A 15,682-nucleotide genomic window follows, 5' to 3' on the forward strand; every position below is an offset into this window, starting at 1 on the left:
TTGATCCAACGAGGTGGAGGCCTCTCCTTTTAAGTCACTGCTTCTCACCAGCGGATGGTTCCTCTCCTGTTGCGACGATTGTGGTTTTCAGTCGTGGTTACATGAACTGTCCTTTTCCTCAGAGCGCAGTCTGTCTGTGGTCTGTTGTGTTGAGACAGAGTGCATGGTGGCTCGGTAATAATGTGATTACAACAGACTGCTCGGGCGCAGAAACACCAGAGTGCATCGATCGCGCGCACAAACACACACTCGCACAGTGAAGTGACAGAATGTACGGTATGAAATGAATCGATCATCTCTGTCAGTCATTAGTTTGGGTTGACAGACTTTGTTTCTTTCTTCCTAGGCGACGCCTTCCCATCAGGCTCCGGTCACTTCCTGTCAGGTTACCCAGGCCCCTCCCCCCTGACCTCTGACCCGGCGTACAGATCGGCCAATCCCAGCAGTCTGCAGATGGCTCAGCTCTGGGCATCACACGCTCATGAAGGTAAATCATCATTCGCCTCAGCAAACACCCCCCAACACACACACACACACGCACACACACACACACACACTCTCTCTCTCTGCTTCTGTCCTCTTTTTCTGTCTCGCTACATAATTCAAATGCTTGAAGACACATGTGACATCATATTTGCATGACATTTTTCCCAGTCCGCTCCCGTCCAATGCCCAGGAGGCTCGTCCCTCTTCTGTTCCTCATTGCTTACACCAGTGGGATCCTGTTCCATTTCTGTCTCCGCTGGTAGCTCCGCTCCTGGCTCTGTCCTAAATGCGTCTCGCCGCCCGTGTCCGCAGCCACTCTCTTACTTTCGCCTGTCATGTGTTACTGTAATCTATCTTCCTCTCTCCTCTGTTCTTTTTTCGAGCTTCCTGTCCAATGTGCACTTTGTCTCTGTCTGTCTCTCTGTAGCTCTCCTGCCCCACTTTTCCTGCTTCTCTCTCCTGACCTAGCTTACAAACAGTTTTAGACACACAATGGCGTGTCCACACACACACACACATACATTTAGTGCTGCATAGCAGGAATACAATGAATGTACGATATATTAATAAAGTTTGACCTACTTAATAAATTAGGTGTTTACATTGTGGCTCAGCAAGTGTCAGCTCAATAATGCATACAACTGTGCTACTGGAAAAATACTGCATAGAAGAGTGGGTGATTAGTTTTGTTCTGATATCGTCATGGTGCTCATATTTTATACGTTAACCTGAGGATTCACATTTAGAAACAATTATATTTGTTGGATTTAAATTGGTTTATAGCGGCCCTGTCACTGTCTACCTGTCGGAGTGTACTGCATGCATGTTTCAGGATATATACTGTGTCCTCTCCTTGGACCACTCTGTCCTCTCTGTGTCTCTGTGCTCGTGGGCTGTTCAGTAAGTGATTGAATCTCTGTTCCCTCCTCATTTCCTCGTGTCCTTTTTGCGTCTCCTTATCAAATCTCACTGGAGTAGAAGGTCAGATAGGAGGAAACACATTTCGCAGTGCGTTTTGGCAAGGTAAAGAGAGAAGGACGAACGGATTCTTTTTTAGGGGTTCATTTTAAAGCCGATTGCAATCGCCTGCGTGACAGATCTCGTTCGGAGATTTTCAAACACAGCAAATCAGATTGTGTGTGTGATATGTGTTTCTTTTTTCTCTCTCCTCAAGATCTTTGTCTTGCCTTCTTTCTTCAATTCAGGGACGGTTCAAGGGGGCGGCACTGACACGTGATTGCAACTATGGCAAATGTTCAGAGCCAATAAATAGTTACAACCCCTCATAAAACGGTGCATTTTAGTTTCTCTGTGCTCAGCGAGGCTAATCAGATGTTGGCTGCAGCCTCAACGCTCGACTAGAGAACAAATGAGTGTGTTTCTCAAAATATCCCAGTTCATTAAACACCGTATTACATGCATGTCTGTGAATCACCTGTACGTGTGAACGAAAGGTGGATACGGTGCAGGAATGGAGGATCCACTCAGACTCACAAAATGTAAATACAAGCTTAAAAATTTTGTGTGAAAAACTGCATTTTGAAAATTGAAGGAGGGTGACTTAAAGTTGTACAAGTCAGTCCCTGGCTCATCAGCTTTGCCTGCACACTCCCTGTTTGACTGTATAATGGGCCAAAGAAGGGAGGGATAAAGGATGGATGGACCTTTTGACGCTTGACTTAGAGTTTAGCCTGAATTGAAGTCGAGTATCTAAATCTAAAGAAGCTAAAAGCTCCAGCCGGCTGAAGCGCACACAGACTCCTCTTGCTCCGATATGAATAGAATCCTTCACGGCCTGAGAGAGCTTCTTAATACCTGGTGGCTGGCTTTAATAGCAGCTAAAGTTACTAAAAGCTGGAGAGGTTTCCGGGCAGCAGCTACGAGGCAGACTTTGGATATGCCTGGGATGCGCCGTAGCAGCAGAGGAACCCCGTATCAAAGCCGCCGGAGATCAAGGTTAGCTGTTAGCTGTGGTTAAAGGAAGCTTTGAAAGAAACCCATCCCGCATTCCTTTACTCTCGTCACATCATTCCTCTTATATTTCCGTCTCCTTGTGCCTTCTTCTAACCACTCACACCCCCGCCACCTGCCTCCGCCGCCTTCTCCATTTCTGCCTTTCAAAACTAAGAGCAGACGGATTTATACTTGGGCTCTTCTCCCGGCTGCTTCGCGCTGGAACGGCAGCGGCGTCTTTGATACCGTCTTGGAACGGCTGGAGTGTGGGAACAGGGAATGTCTCGCCCTCTCTGGGTGGCAGCTCTTTTAAAAAAAAGTTGTTGTTTTTTTCTCGCGGCCTAACGACGTCGCACCCGCCCAGTGTCAGAGTTGCGGTCAGCTCGGTCCTAACACAGCGATCCAGAGCATTACACCAGAGCTCAGGGCTTTGTCTATATTAAGATCTGGTCTCTGAGAGCAGCAGCTGGCTGACGGGCAGACTCTTGCCCAACGCCAACCCAGACTGACCTCATGAACAAAATGAGTCTGCGGGTGACGCCGGGTCGAGTGTAAACGGTTAAGTCAGTGTGGAAAGTTCAGGAAGATGCTGTGTGTTATGTGGGTTCACATTTATGGAGGTGGAGCTCAGACCGCTGATTAATTGATTGTTTGAGCATCAGAACATGATTCATGTTGAGCTTTGTCCATCAGACTCATCAAAGCCCGACTTCCTCTGGGGTCTGACCCGACTGACCACACTCACCTACGTCTGTTTATCTACGGACTATTTGAAGCACGGCAGCTATATAAAAACTGTATTGCACTAGCTAAGCTGCACGTATTGTGTTTGGTCTGACGTTCTCACACTAACAATGTTATTTTCATTTGGAGTTTCACAGATAACAAATAAAATCTGAATATTCAGATTAGATGTTCAATCTCCCCTTGTTGCTTTAAGTGTTTTGTACCAAACGTTAGTGCCACAGGTCACATGGTTATCTTGTAGGTGGTCGCTCTGCAGAGTGATGTAATGATCTGAAATCCAGCCTCACCAGTGTTAAAGGAATAGTTCACCAAAAAATGAAATTCAACGAAATCCTTATATGAGAGTCAATAGCGCCCGACACAACGACGTCCATAAAACTACACAAAAACCTTGTAATCTTCCTCCACACTGCTCGTCCACTGCAATCCAAGTGTCCTGAAGGGATATAGTCCAGAGTTTACTCGAAACGACGTCATTTAGGACATTTTGACAGCCTAAACAGTCCTGTATTGAATTTTGCCTGGGGCGCGCTCTCACATTCACACGATTCACACGTGCACCCACTTGCACTACGGAAGCCGTGGCAGACAAGATTTTTCTTATTTCTTTAAAAGTATCAAATCATTTCATTTTTTGGTGAACTATTCCTTTAGTGGGGATGCTGATGGTATTAGTTACTCATCAATTATAGGTGGATATAAGTAGTGCTGCAGCTTGACGATTACTAATCATTAGTGATTACTCTCTCAATCATGTGGATTTTAAACAGAATGTATAAATGAAACATTAAAGGAGACATCTGAAGGCAACTTCATTTGTATACAACACAAGAGGACATTTCCGTGTTTCAACAGAAATAAAAGTTGCGTAAAAAACTGAATTTAACAAAAACAAAATAAAATGCAGATTATTAAACGAACGCAAAGGAGAAAAGAGCAAAAGTTGTGTTTTGTTTGCAATTATATGAAAGTAAAAAGCTGTAAATCGCCACACTGGAGAAGTTGAGTTTAGAAAATGCCAAACTATGGAAAAAATAGTTGTTCTAAATCCAGGTAGTAATACTCTGTTTCTCAGTGGAAAGTGCTTCTGTCTTCATCTATTTACTTTACCGATGCATCGCCGCTGTGTTGAGTTTGATGTGCGGTGTCTGACGTGTTGTGTGTTGGTTTCCTCAGGCTACCCTCCGCTGCCGAGCAGCCTCTACTCCAACCCCTACCTGTCCCTGGGGCACCTTGAGCCTCCCGCGCTCTCCCAGCACCCTCTCTACGACTCCCATAAAGGTCAGTCACTGTCATCCACAACATTCATGGAGACAAATGGCTGAATTTAGAGTACATACCCCTCCATATCCTGTGATACATCAGCCGCTGTAGGTTTCGTGTTGAACCTTTTCATTTTAGCGAGGAGACCTGCAGTGAGTTGTGAAACTGGGCCACACCTGCAGCCAGAGACAGGCTGACAAGTGGACCAGTTTTGGCCCCGATTCTTTTTTTCTTGCTATGATGTACAGCACTTTTCTCCTTCCTCTCTGTCGCTGCTGCACTTCTTCTGTAGGACTATTATAGTTACATTTTCTTGGCAAGACAACATTTAAATATTTATTACCTCCACCTCTGCCTGTGCGCTGCAGTATGCATGAGTCTTTATCATCACTTTCAGCGGTGTGTTGTAGACTCACGTGTTCTGTGTTTTGTGTGTTGTAGATGGCTTTTACCTACCAGCCTCCCTGAGCCAGTCGCCGCTCCATCCTCTGTCCGCGCCGCCGCCGCCCGCCCCGTCCAGCTCGACCCCCCCTCAGAGGACGTCCAGGGATTGCGGCAGGGACCGACACTACCGCGCGGAGAGGGACAGAGAGCGAGAGCGGTCGAGGGAGGAGCAGCGGCCGCACAGCGTGGTGGACCTGACGCAGGACGGGAGGAGCGAGGAGGACCGCAGGGCGAGGAGCGGAGACCGGGAACGAGAGAAGGAAAGGGACCGGGACACGGAGAGGGACAGAGACAGTTGGCCTTTCCATCCTCACCTCCACCAGCACAAATCGCACCCTCAGCCCTCCGTGGTGGAGGCGCGGTCCAGGCCGTCCCCTCCGCGGCCCTGCCTCCCGCCAGGCGGGGCGGCGGGCCGGTTCCACGCGCCAGACACAGACAGAGGGGGTCGGGACGAGGAGAGCGGCTCTCGACCCCCCCACCACCACCACCATCACCATCACCACCACCAGAACTCTAACGCTAACTCCAATAACTCAAACTCTCACTCAGACAGACAGAGGAGGAACGACTCCGCGGCCACAGCGGCCGGGAGCCTCCACGTGTCGTACGCCCTCCCCCCGGCGCTCCAGCCCTCCGCCTCCGGGCCGCCCCACCCTCCCCCACCCACACACAGAGAGCCTATCAGAGAGCAGAGAGTCAGCGCCCCGACATATGTGCCTTCTGTGGAGGTTTACGACGAGCGGGCCGGGCCCATCCAGATCGCCTCGCAGGCCCGTGACAACAAACACAGAGAACGAGAGCGAGAACGAGAGCGCGAAAGAGACAGAGAGCGCGAACGGGAGAGGGAGAGAGAGCGAGAGAGGGAGCGCGAACGGGAAAGGGAGAGAGATAGGGAGAGGGAGCGAGAGCGTGAAAGAGAGAGGGAGAGGGAGAGAGAGAGGGAGAGCTACAGGTTTCCTGAGAGGAGCCTGATGGATCACCCTCGACTCTCCCAGTCTGGCGAATCAAGCAATCAGAGAGAGGAAGGGTCTGTCATTTGTTCCAACGGCTCCATCGGTAAACGGGGCCAGGACTCATCGTCGTACGCCTCCAGCCAGTCGAGGTTCAGCCCCGAAACCAGGGACATCTCTAAACACTCAATCCGATTGGGTATAGAGCGGGCGGGGGCGGAGCCCAAGTGGAATAACATCAGCCCGTTGGCGAACTACGCCACCACTCACATGGCTGCGCTGGCGGCCCAGCACGGACACACACTCCCCTCGCCCCACAGCCAGCCAGCACACACACAAGTGTCCCATTCCCCTCACACAGGCCACCGGCCCAACAGCAACCACCCACACTCCCACAGCCATTCCCCCCAGACTCACCCCTCCCAACACGGACACGGGCACGGGCGTGCAGGCGAGGAGGGGAGTCAGAGACGCTACCTGGACCCATCAGCCCTCTACCGCCCCGGGGGGTCGCTGGTGGGAGGGGCCAGCGGCGGAGAGAGGGGCGGGGGAGCCGGCTCCGACCCCACAGAGGTCTCGGCCATGCAGAGCCTCATTAAATACAGCGGGAACTTCGGCGCCGAAGGCCCCGGGGCCTCCAGGCTCGCCTCGGACGGCCGAGGGCCCTTCGGGGGCCTGGCTCACGTTGGCATGGACGCCGAGAGGGAGAGGGAAAAAGAGCGGGAGCGGGAAAGGGAGAGGGAGAGAGACAGGGAACGGCTGGGGATGGGGTCGGCCGGGTCGGGGGCGTTGAGGGTCCCTCCCCAGCTGAAGAGAGAGCAGGAGCGGCCGGACAGCGCCCGCTCGTTTGGCCGAGAGGGAGAGGGCGAGGTGCGCCACCCCCCGGTCGGCATCGCTGTGGCCGTGGCCCGACAGAGAGACAGCGGGAGCAGCAGCAAACCCACGGGCGGACCGCCGGACACCCAGAGACCGCTGCTGCAGACGACTATTAAAGGTACTTGTAACACCTTCAGCTCAACACTTGTAAGAAGTTGTTGTTTTTTTATGCATCTGAACGATGGAGCGACAAATTGGAAGCTGAATATTTCCTGATACTCAGTCCCCAGTGTTTCCACTTATAGCTGTTTTCCATTTTCACTGGCTAAAAGGCTGGAACAACTTGCCGGAGTCAGGTGCTGAAGATCACACAAGTCATTTCATGTTTGATCGTTTCTGGCAAGTTAAATCAAGTGTACTCAATGTATTTGAAACATTTATCCAACATACTTTTTCCTGCTTCTGCTTTTGACTCTACAATGTGGCCGCTGCTCCCACAGTCGTACTGCAGGGAACACGGTTCCCCGAGTTAAATGAACCAAGAACAAATGATTCCTCATTTTGGTTTCCATGAATAATAGAGGAGTCATTTTCTTTTAGATCAAAGTCATATTTCCTCAGCCCCTGTTTGACTTTGAGGTGTTCATCCAACCAACGTGACTGGAATCATGAAAATAACTTTTTTGCTAATTATGTCATGGGATGTGTTTTGTTGAAAGGACCTTTTTTTTTCTTTTCTTTTTTTTGGCGTGTCACTTTGGCTCTGTGTGCTGCATAGCAATTCCTGCCATAGTGCGCTCTATTCTTGGACGTCAAGGTCATTCAGCGACAGTGCTCCCTCTCCATCGCTCTGTCTTTCCTCTTGTTTCTGTTTCTCTCTCAGCTCCATGCCTTTCCCCCTTCTCCCACACTCTCCCTCTCTCTCTCTCCCTCTCTCTCTCTCTCTCTCTCTCTCTCTCTCTCTCTCTCGCCGCCTCTTGCTCTTTTCACTTGCTTGAATGCCTCCCTCCTTACCCACCCTTCCTTCCTCTGTGAGAAGGTCTTTGTAGAGGCACTCCCTCCTTGTCCACCTCAGGCCCCCTTTCTCTTTCTCCACTCTTTTCTTTAGCCCCCCCACCCCACCACCCTCTACCCCACCTCCACCCTCTCTGCATTAAACATGTCATTACAGAGTGCAGCTAAAAGCTACAAACAAGCCCTGAATTACAATAAGACCATGGGTGCGTTGCTAAGCAATGGATCAGTCTTGAGAATGACAGACTGCATGTGTGCGCGTGCGTGCGTGTGTGAGTGTATATGGGGACGTGTGTGTGTGTGTGTGTGTGTGTGTGTGTGTGTGTGTGTGTGTGTGTGTGTGTGTGTGTGTGTGTGTTTTTGCTAGATTCTGTAGATGTTTGTGTATCTGCATGTGAGTGTGTATGCACATGCACCCCCGTTGGAGGTTTATTCATTTCTTTGCTTGAGCAGAGTGATTGGTTTAATAGCATCAGAGGAGAGCTCTAAATAAACAGCAGAGGATTTACACTGAAAACACAAATAGACGGACGAATGATTGAATGCATGGATGGAGGGGAGCAGGGACCGAGGAGGAGAAAAAGAAGAAGAGGGCTAGGCGAACGATAAGAGATGGAGTGATGGGCAAAGATCGATAGGTTGATAGACGAGAGGAGAGAGAGGCATATCAGGAAGTGAAGAAGTTAAGAGTGCGAGGTGGAGGGAGGGAGGGAGGGAGGGGCTGGCGATGGAGGAGCGGGGGAGAGAGAGGGGGCGTGTGCGGCGCTAATCGCAGGCTTTCTGATGCAGGGAGGATAGCATGTGGGACAGGCTCCCTGTAACCTTGGTAACAGTCTTGAAACCTTTCCTGCGGAGCATGTCAGGGATTGTTAAAGTCTCTTGTCCCTTTACAGGCAACACACACACACACACACACACACCACTCACATTTCTAGAGCAGAACTGAAGGGTTCAGCACACTCGTATAAAACCTCTCTGCTGCTCAGGGACCTTCAGTCAGCATTGATGAGATGGAAGAGGGTTAAAGGGAAAGAGCACACAGAGGAGATCCTCATGTTTATTCTGGATGTCTTGGTTGAATGCTGCTGCTGCTGCTGCTTTCCATCTTTCTGTTTTTATTCACTCTCCATCTTTTGCCACTGGCCTTCTTAGTTAGTGGTGTGTATAGTAAGGCAGCAGAGGAGACGTTCACACATCTCCAGCGGCACTGGACTAATAACTGATAAGAGCTGACACTCGGAGTACGAGCTGTCACTCCCTAAGTGTGTGTGTGTGTGTGTGTGTGTGTGTGTGTGTGTGTTTGGACAGTGTGTGTGCACACGCTCTTTGTGATCAGGCTCTGGCCCAACATTGTATTTTTAGCCTCTCCTCTCACTTTGACATGTTGTGCCGTGTCACGGTTACAGAGCCGGTGTCACCTTGTCCTCTCCCCCTCCCTCCTCTGTTCTCACCCATTTTTCTCTTTCTCTTCTCCCCCACATATCTTTTTACCTCTCCACCACCTGATATCTCTCCTTCCTCAGCTCATATTCTTCTCTTTAATGTATATTACATGTGGGATTAAACTTTCAAGGAGTCTCGGCCATGCCGCCACATCTAATCATGCCTGAACCTGTCTTAGATGAGGAGCGGGTGGAGGAGCGGTCCCGTCACCACGATGACAGACTGTTGGCCGGCCAACTGGAGCGTGAGCAGGAGAAAGTGCTCAGGTGAGGGAGGGGAGGGGTGTGATTCACCATAAGAACTTTTTTGCTCATAAAATCTTCTTCTGAACACGTCATCAAATAGAAACATGTCTGGTTTCCTCAGAGAGTCCAAAGAGCTGGCGGAGTTTACGCAGATGCACCCGGCGCCTTTATCCAGCGGCCTAACGCCCAGCATGATGACCCCCAGCCTCATGACCCCCAACCTTATGGTGACAGGGGGGGCGGCCCTGGCGGGGGCAGGGCGCTGGCCTCCAGATCCCTCAACTTTGACCTCTCACCCCTGGATGCCCCGGCCTGGAGCCCCACCGGTCTGGCTCTCCAGCTCGCCGTACAGTAAGTGGACACGCACGTGACCGGAGACCCTCGTTAACTCTGACCCGCACATATTTAGATGTTCCCGAAATTGTACTTAACATTCCTGGACACACATTTCCGTAATAGTTAAAGCGCTCACAGGCTGTATTTAGCGATTTCAGGAATTCAACGGCAGGATGGAAGCAGTTGGAAGCGCTTCAGAGCTGAAATGATTGATTAGTTGATCAACAATTAATCATCAGTTGCACCTGCACCAGGACTGCTTTTCTCCTGTGTTGTGTGAAAGTGTTTTGGACTTGTTAGATCTAAGATCCTCACACTTTCATGCTCATTGGTTGAACAGGCTTTACATTTTTATCACAACTTCTATTTTTGGCGCAGTGTTTCCATCGCATCACCGTGACATCGAGCCGAAAACGGCTGTAGTTCCACATGTTTGACAAATGTTGAGCGATACTTCCACGTACATCATTAAGGTGGATCTCTGTTTCAATCTCTGTAATCAGAGTTGGTCCAACCTGGTACTAAAGAAATACTTGCTTAAGTCCACACACGCGTGTCAGTAAGCCTCCTCTGATTGGCGGAGGAAAGGAGGAGTTTTCTATCTGACGAGTGGCCGTCCAGCAACAGCCTCCAGGGGTCAAGTGCCACAGACATTCCCGATCTCTGCAGGACATTCCAGACCCACTCCTCCAGAAATAACAGCATCGAGATACACACACTCAGATTCTTATGTGAACGCCATCTGACCATGTAGACACACACACACACAGACACACACACACACACACACACACACACACAGATAGGCATGCATGCACAGAGCCCCTAAGGGACGGCTCTGTCTAGACACTGAGGGAGAAAAAGACAAAATCATCTCAAAAGCTAAATCCAGTGTGTGCTCTCATGTAAATCCATTACGGCCTCAGTGTGGGTATAAATACTGGATGAAGACTCTGAGTGAAGGAGAGTTTCAGCTTTGACTGAGATGTTTTCCTCCGCCCACCTTCTCTGCCTCCAACACTTTTCACACTCTTTCTCATTGTTTTCTTTCCGTCCCGTCTCGTTCAGGCCTCGGTCCCTCCTCGCTCCACCAGACCCTCCCCCCGGGCTACCCCCCCTCCCTGCCAGGCTCCTTACCCCCCTCCTACCAGTTTGCCAGGGACCCACAGTCCGGACAGCTAATCGTCATCCCTACTGAACACCTGTCACACTACGGTACGAAAGCCAATCTGCCGACTGTGTCGCTCATAAAACTGCATCAAAATAAACACTTTGAGACAGATGTTGCCATTGGGAACGACGGTAAACAAATAGTCTTCCACTTGCAGGCGGTGATGTGCTGGAGCGTGGAGCCCCGGTGTGGTCGGGGGTCTACGGTACAGGCAGCTCGCTGCAGCACGCGGCCCAGCTCCAGCTCCTCTCCCAGCAGCAGATGCTCCGGCAACAGGAGCTGCTCATGATCCAGCAGCACACAGCGCAGGTCCTGGAGCTACAGAGGAACGCACAGCTAGTCGTAAGTGGACCTATGTCATTGAGGGGACACACGTATTAATAACTACACAAATCCTGTATGGAAGTACATGAACACGTGTTTTGTATAAATCCCCTAGTTTCTAAAAGGGAAGTCAAACAACACACAACATTAAGGCTGTAGGAAAATATCAGCACTGCAAATATTGCAATATTTAATGACGTTGTTGCAGCAGCATGTTGCAGCAACCATGTGTTATATTAATAACACTGATCACCAATTCAATTTCTAATATGATGTTACAGAAACTGTGAAGTATAGATACAGGTGTGACTGATAAGTCTTAATGCATAAAATCAGCTGTATTTGTTTACAACACTGAGCAGTGATGGAGGCCTGAACGGTGGACGCACATGTCACACACTACCAGTGTTGGGCACGTTACTTTAAAAAAGTAATTAGTTATAGTTACTAGTTACATTCCACAAAAAGTAAATGAGTTAGTAATTGAATTGCTACATTATAAAAGTAACTCATTACCAGGAAATGAAACTATTGCATAACTTTTTTATAAAATGCTTAAATATGTGAAATTGCTTGGACTTGGCCCCCTAACCCTGTTTATCTGGGACTAACCAACTCACTCAGTATCCCTCCGCACAGGCTCCGCAACGCGCTGCCTGCGTGAAGATAAATGGCTTTTTTCCGACTAGTTGACTGACTGAAAAACAATGTGTACACTGTACAGTATATAATGTACACTTTAACAGGTGTATTATTTTGTGACGGGACTTCTTGAGTCAAGTAACGGTGCATTTTTTTGTTAGTAACGTTGTTATAAAGAGGGAAACTGTAACTTTTTTTGATTACTCGTTACTGAAAAAAGTAACGCCGTTATTCCCATCACCACACACAGTGCAGTGAACCGAGCTCTGTCTTCTCCGTGTTTCAGGAGCGTTTAAAGGCCAGCGAGCACCGGCCGGAGCTGGACGACAAAGCAGACAAGCGGAACGTGGACCCCAAACCCAGACCCTCCTCCATATCCTCCCCGTCTCCCTCGCCCGTCCTACATCCTCGCAAACTGCCGCCTCCCTCCCGTTCGCCGACCCCCTCCACGTCCTCTCTCACCCCGCTGCCTCCGCTGCCCTCGCCGGTGACCACCCTCAAGTCGGAGGAGGGGGGGCAGAGGCCGCTGGCGCACCCGCCCACACCCCTGCCCCACCCGCCTTCCCCCCGCTCCGCCTCTCCGCCCCCGTCCTCGCCGCGGCGGCCTAAACAGGAGGCGACGGAGGAGGGGGAGGTGGGGCGGAGGGAGCCGACGGAGGGACAGAAGCCGCCGTCGGCAGCGTTTCAGGGGATTTACTCAGGTGAGTTGAACATAATAATAATGATAACGTTTTATTTGAATAGGGACAGCGCATATTAAAAAGAAATACTGCAGTATCCTGTGGACGCTGTGATGAGCCGCTCCGTCGACACATCTGGCCTCTGTGTGACCTCTGTTTTCCCTCCACAGATCTCCCTCCTGGATACCCCTACCAGTCCATCACCGCCCCCTTCGGCTCACCTTTCCCCCCTTACCACATCCCACCACCCACAGGGGCAATAGCAGAACTGGTCCCACCCCATCGCTCGCGCTCTCCACCCCCCGCTCCCCTGACCTCGGCACACCTGCATTCGAGGCTCCTGGACGCCGACATCAAGCCTCAGAAACTAGAACCTTCCAAGACGGGATCTTTCCTGAAACAGGAACCGGGCGTAGAACGATCTCAGCTGGACATGACGCCAGAACCCCTCGGCCCCCTTCGGCGGAGCTGCAGCCCCGTCCGAGTCATCCAGGAGAGAGAGACGGACAGAGAAGCCCCGAAGCCCCAGGCCCAGCCTCCGCCGCTAACGCTGCACGTGCCCAGTCCTCCACCGCAACACGGGGAAAGACTGGAGGACGTCAGAGCGGAGAAGAAGGAGGGAGGCCAAATCAAAATGGAAGTGTTGTCTTATTCCTGTCAGGCAGCGTATCCCCCCCCTCCTCCACTCACCGCAGCCGAGCCCAAACCGAAGGCCGCCAAGGACCCGGAGCGAACACGGTACCCATCGTGCATCAGCGTGGATCCAGATGAGTCGGCTCAGAAGTGCGTCCCACTAGAACAACCCCCCAGCGCCGCGTGTGAACAAGAACGGCTAGACACTCTGCTCGACTCGCACACTCCCAGCCAGAAAGAAAGCGTCGCCGAAACCCCCGTCTATCCCCCCGCCGCCCCCGAATCTCCGCTCCCGCTGCTCATCAGCCCCGAGGATCCCATGGCGGGGATGCTCGCCCTGCTGACGGCCAGCGAGATGGCGGCCCAGGCCCGGCCCGGCACCCCACCCGCCCCCATACTCCTACCACAAACGGAGGACCCTCCTCCCGTGGGGGACGACTGCGGCGGCGCGGGGCCTCTGGAGATGGTGGCGCTGGAGGGGATGGCCCTGCTCAGCCAGATGGCCCAGCGAGAGATGGAGCAGATCAGCCAGGGGCAGGGTGAGTGGGCGTGAGAGAGGGGTGAGGGGTGGAAAGAGGTCAGAGAGAGAGAGAGTATAAGACTTTAACGTTTTACTTCTCTGTCCAGATCTAACGTTGGAGGGTTTGGACTGTCTTCTTGAAGCGAGCAGACAGATCCTGCTGGAAGCCATAGAGAAGCAGTCCCACATCGATCTGCCCAGAACACTGGATCCCAACAAGAAGTACAGCTGGAGGCAGAGGAAGGAGGAGCCGGTGAGACGAGGGGGAAAAGTAATTCATGTTCTCCAAAGGATGACAGTTTGTGAAATGTTGTGACACAGTTTTTCTCCTTTTTTTCCCCACCCATTGTGTCTCTTTCCTGCAGCTGTACAGTAAAATGTCTGTGGACATGTTGGACGCCGTGGAAGTGGAATACCGCGTCCACCTGGCTGAGCTGCAGAAGACTTATAAGGAGAAGCAGAGAGAGCTGAGCAAGCTGCAGAGACGCAGGGACAAGCAGTGAGTGCCGCTGAACACAGCTCACACATACACACACACACACACACACACACGTGTTGGCGAGAAAACTGCATTCAGAACAGATTAATCACCCCCGTTGCTATTATTATTACACACCTGCAGAAAAAAAAATTGCTTCCACATCTCCACTCCCAAGACAAACACACATAACTCTCCTCTGTTTGTCAGCGAGCGGCAGCAGCAGGAGGACGAGAGGCGGAGTCTAACCAGACGGGGCAGAGGACGACCCAGGAAGAGGAAACATTTGGCCACACCTCCCAAACTGGACAGCAGGCCTGGAAAGTGAGTGATGATCTCGCACTCACACTTTTCTCTGTCACATTTTACTGGGGTTTTGTTTGATGCACGTGCAGGTGCAAATCAGAATAACATGGAAAAGTCTATTTCCAGTAGTTCAAGTCAAATAGCCCCAACCAAGTATTGAGTGCAGATGGACATACTTTTCAGAAGGCCAACATTTCCATATAAAAAACTGGTCTTTTGTAATATTCAAATTTTTTGAGATACTGAAGTTTAGGTGTTCATTTAATGTCAGTCATAATCATTACAATTAAAATACATTAAATAAATAAAGACATTATATGTTTTATTATCTGTGTAATGGATCTATATAATGTATTAATTTCACTTTTTTAATTGAATTACTGACATAAATAGAAATTTCCATGATATTGTCATTTATGAGATGCACCTGTGAAATGTCCTTTGTCTCAGGGTGGGTAGGACGGTGCAATACTCTGAGGACTCTGAAGCCGGGGAGGGACAGAGGAAGAGGTTCAGGGTGTCCAGAGAAGAGGAGGAGATGGAGGCGGGAAGCGGAGGAGTGAAGGTGAAAAAGAAGAAAAAGAAGAAGAGCTGGAACGACCACGAGCCGTCCACCAGCCACGCTCTGGAGGTGAGTCCTCCTTCACGAGAGCACGTTGTGATCTCAGCAGCGGTGTAACACGGCCTCCCTGACCCATCCATTGTAACTGCCCCGTCCTCAGGTGTTGAAGGCGAAGCGCGGCCACGTGTGCGAGCAGGAGCAGCTGGCCTCGGACCTGGACAGAGCCCTGTCGCTGTCGCAGCTCAGCTCGCTCGGCGCTTCCCGCAAACTGGCCTCCAGCGGGAAATTAGACAAGTCGAAGGGCAAGTCCGCCGACGGCCGCGTGAAGGAGCGCGCCGTCCACTCGGCCTCCAAAGGAGGGAAGCACAAGACGGCTGCCAAGGCGTCCACCTCCGAGACCATCCAGAAGGTGAAAGGTCAGAAGAAGACCGCTTTGTTCTCTCCCGTGAGATCAGAGCTCAGCAGCTGCTCCAACAGTGAGTACTCCGACAATAATGTAGTGCAAGTACTGTTTTCAGACTCCGTCATCAGTATCCGCAGTCAGAGACGGTCGGCGACTGGCAGTAGTCATGTTTCAGTTGTGAGTTGGAAAGTTGTTAGAGTTGTTAGTTACATTAGTAATAGTCGTTTGAGTTTGTTTTGTCAAATAACAAGTATCAGATGTAGATG

General features: G+C 50.9%; 1 protein-coding gene across 2 annotated transcripts in view; it reads left to right on the forward strand.

Moving 5' to 3' along the window:
• Nucleotides 1–15,682, forward strand: part of tnrc18 (trinucleotide repeat containing 18) — a 49,678-nt gene that overhangs the window by 15,396 nt on the left and 18,600 nt on the right. The window contains exons 3-16 of one of the 2 annotated variants that reach the window (XM_083977658.1): nucleotides 347–487; nucleotides 4,363–4,467; nucleotides 4,891–6,837; nucleotides 9,295–9,382; nucleotides 9,462–9,712; nucleotides 10,766–10,912; nucleotides 11,026–11,210; nucleotides 12,121–12,535; nucleotides 12,685–13,686; nucleotides 13,775–13,920; nucleotides 14,033–14,166; nucleotides 14,356–14,469; nucleotides 14,902–15,082; nucleotides 15,174–15,489. In XM_083977658.1, coding sequence (XP_083833784.1) covers nucleotides 347–487; nucleotides 4,363–4,467; nucleotides 4,891–6,837; nucleotides 9,295–9,382; nucleotides 9,462–9,712; nucleotides 10,766–10,912; nucleotides 11,026–11,210; nucleotides 12,121–12,535; nucleotides 12,685–13,686; nucleotides 13,775–13,920; nucleotides 14,033–14,166; nucleotides 14,356–14,469; nucleotides 14,902–15,082; nucleotides 15,174–15,489 — 5,172 coding nt within the window. The remainder of the gene's footprint in view (nucleotides 1–346; nucleotides 488–4,362; nucleotides 4,468–4,890; nucleotides 6,838–9,294; nucleotides 9,383–9,461; nucleotides 9,713–10,765; nucleotides 10,913–11,025; nucleotides 11,211–12,120; nucleotides 12,536–12,684; nucleotides 13,687–13,774; nucleotides 13,921–14,032; nucleotides 14,167–14,355; nucleotides 14,470–14,901; nucleotides 15,083–15,173; nucleotides 15,490–15,682) is intronic. The other variant, XM_083977659.1, reaches the window with a different exon arrangement.

This window comes from Trachurus trachurus, assembly GCF_905171665.1.
Source record: "Trachurus trachurus genome assembly, chromosome: 8".
NCBI lineage: Eukaryota > Metazoa > Chordata > Actinopteri > Carangiformes > Carangidae > Trachurus > Trachurus trachurus.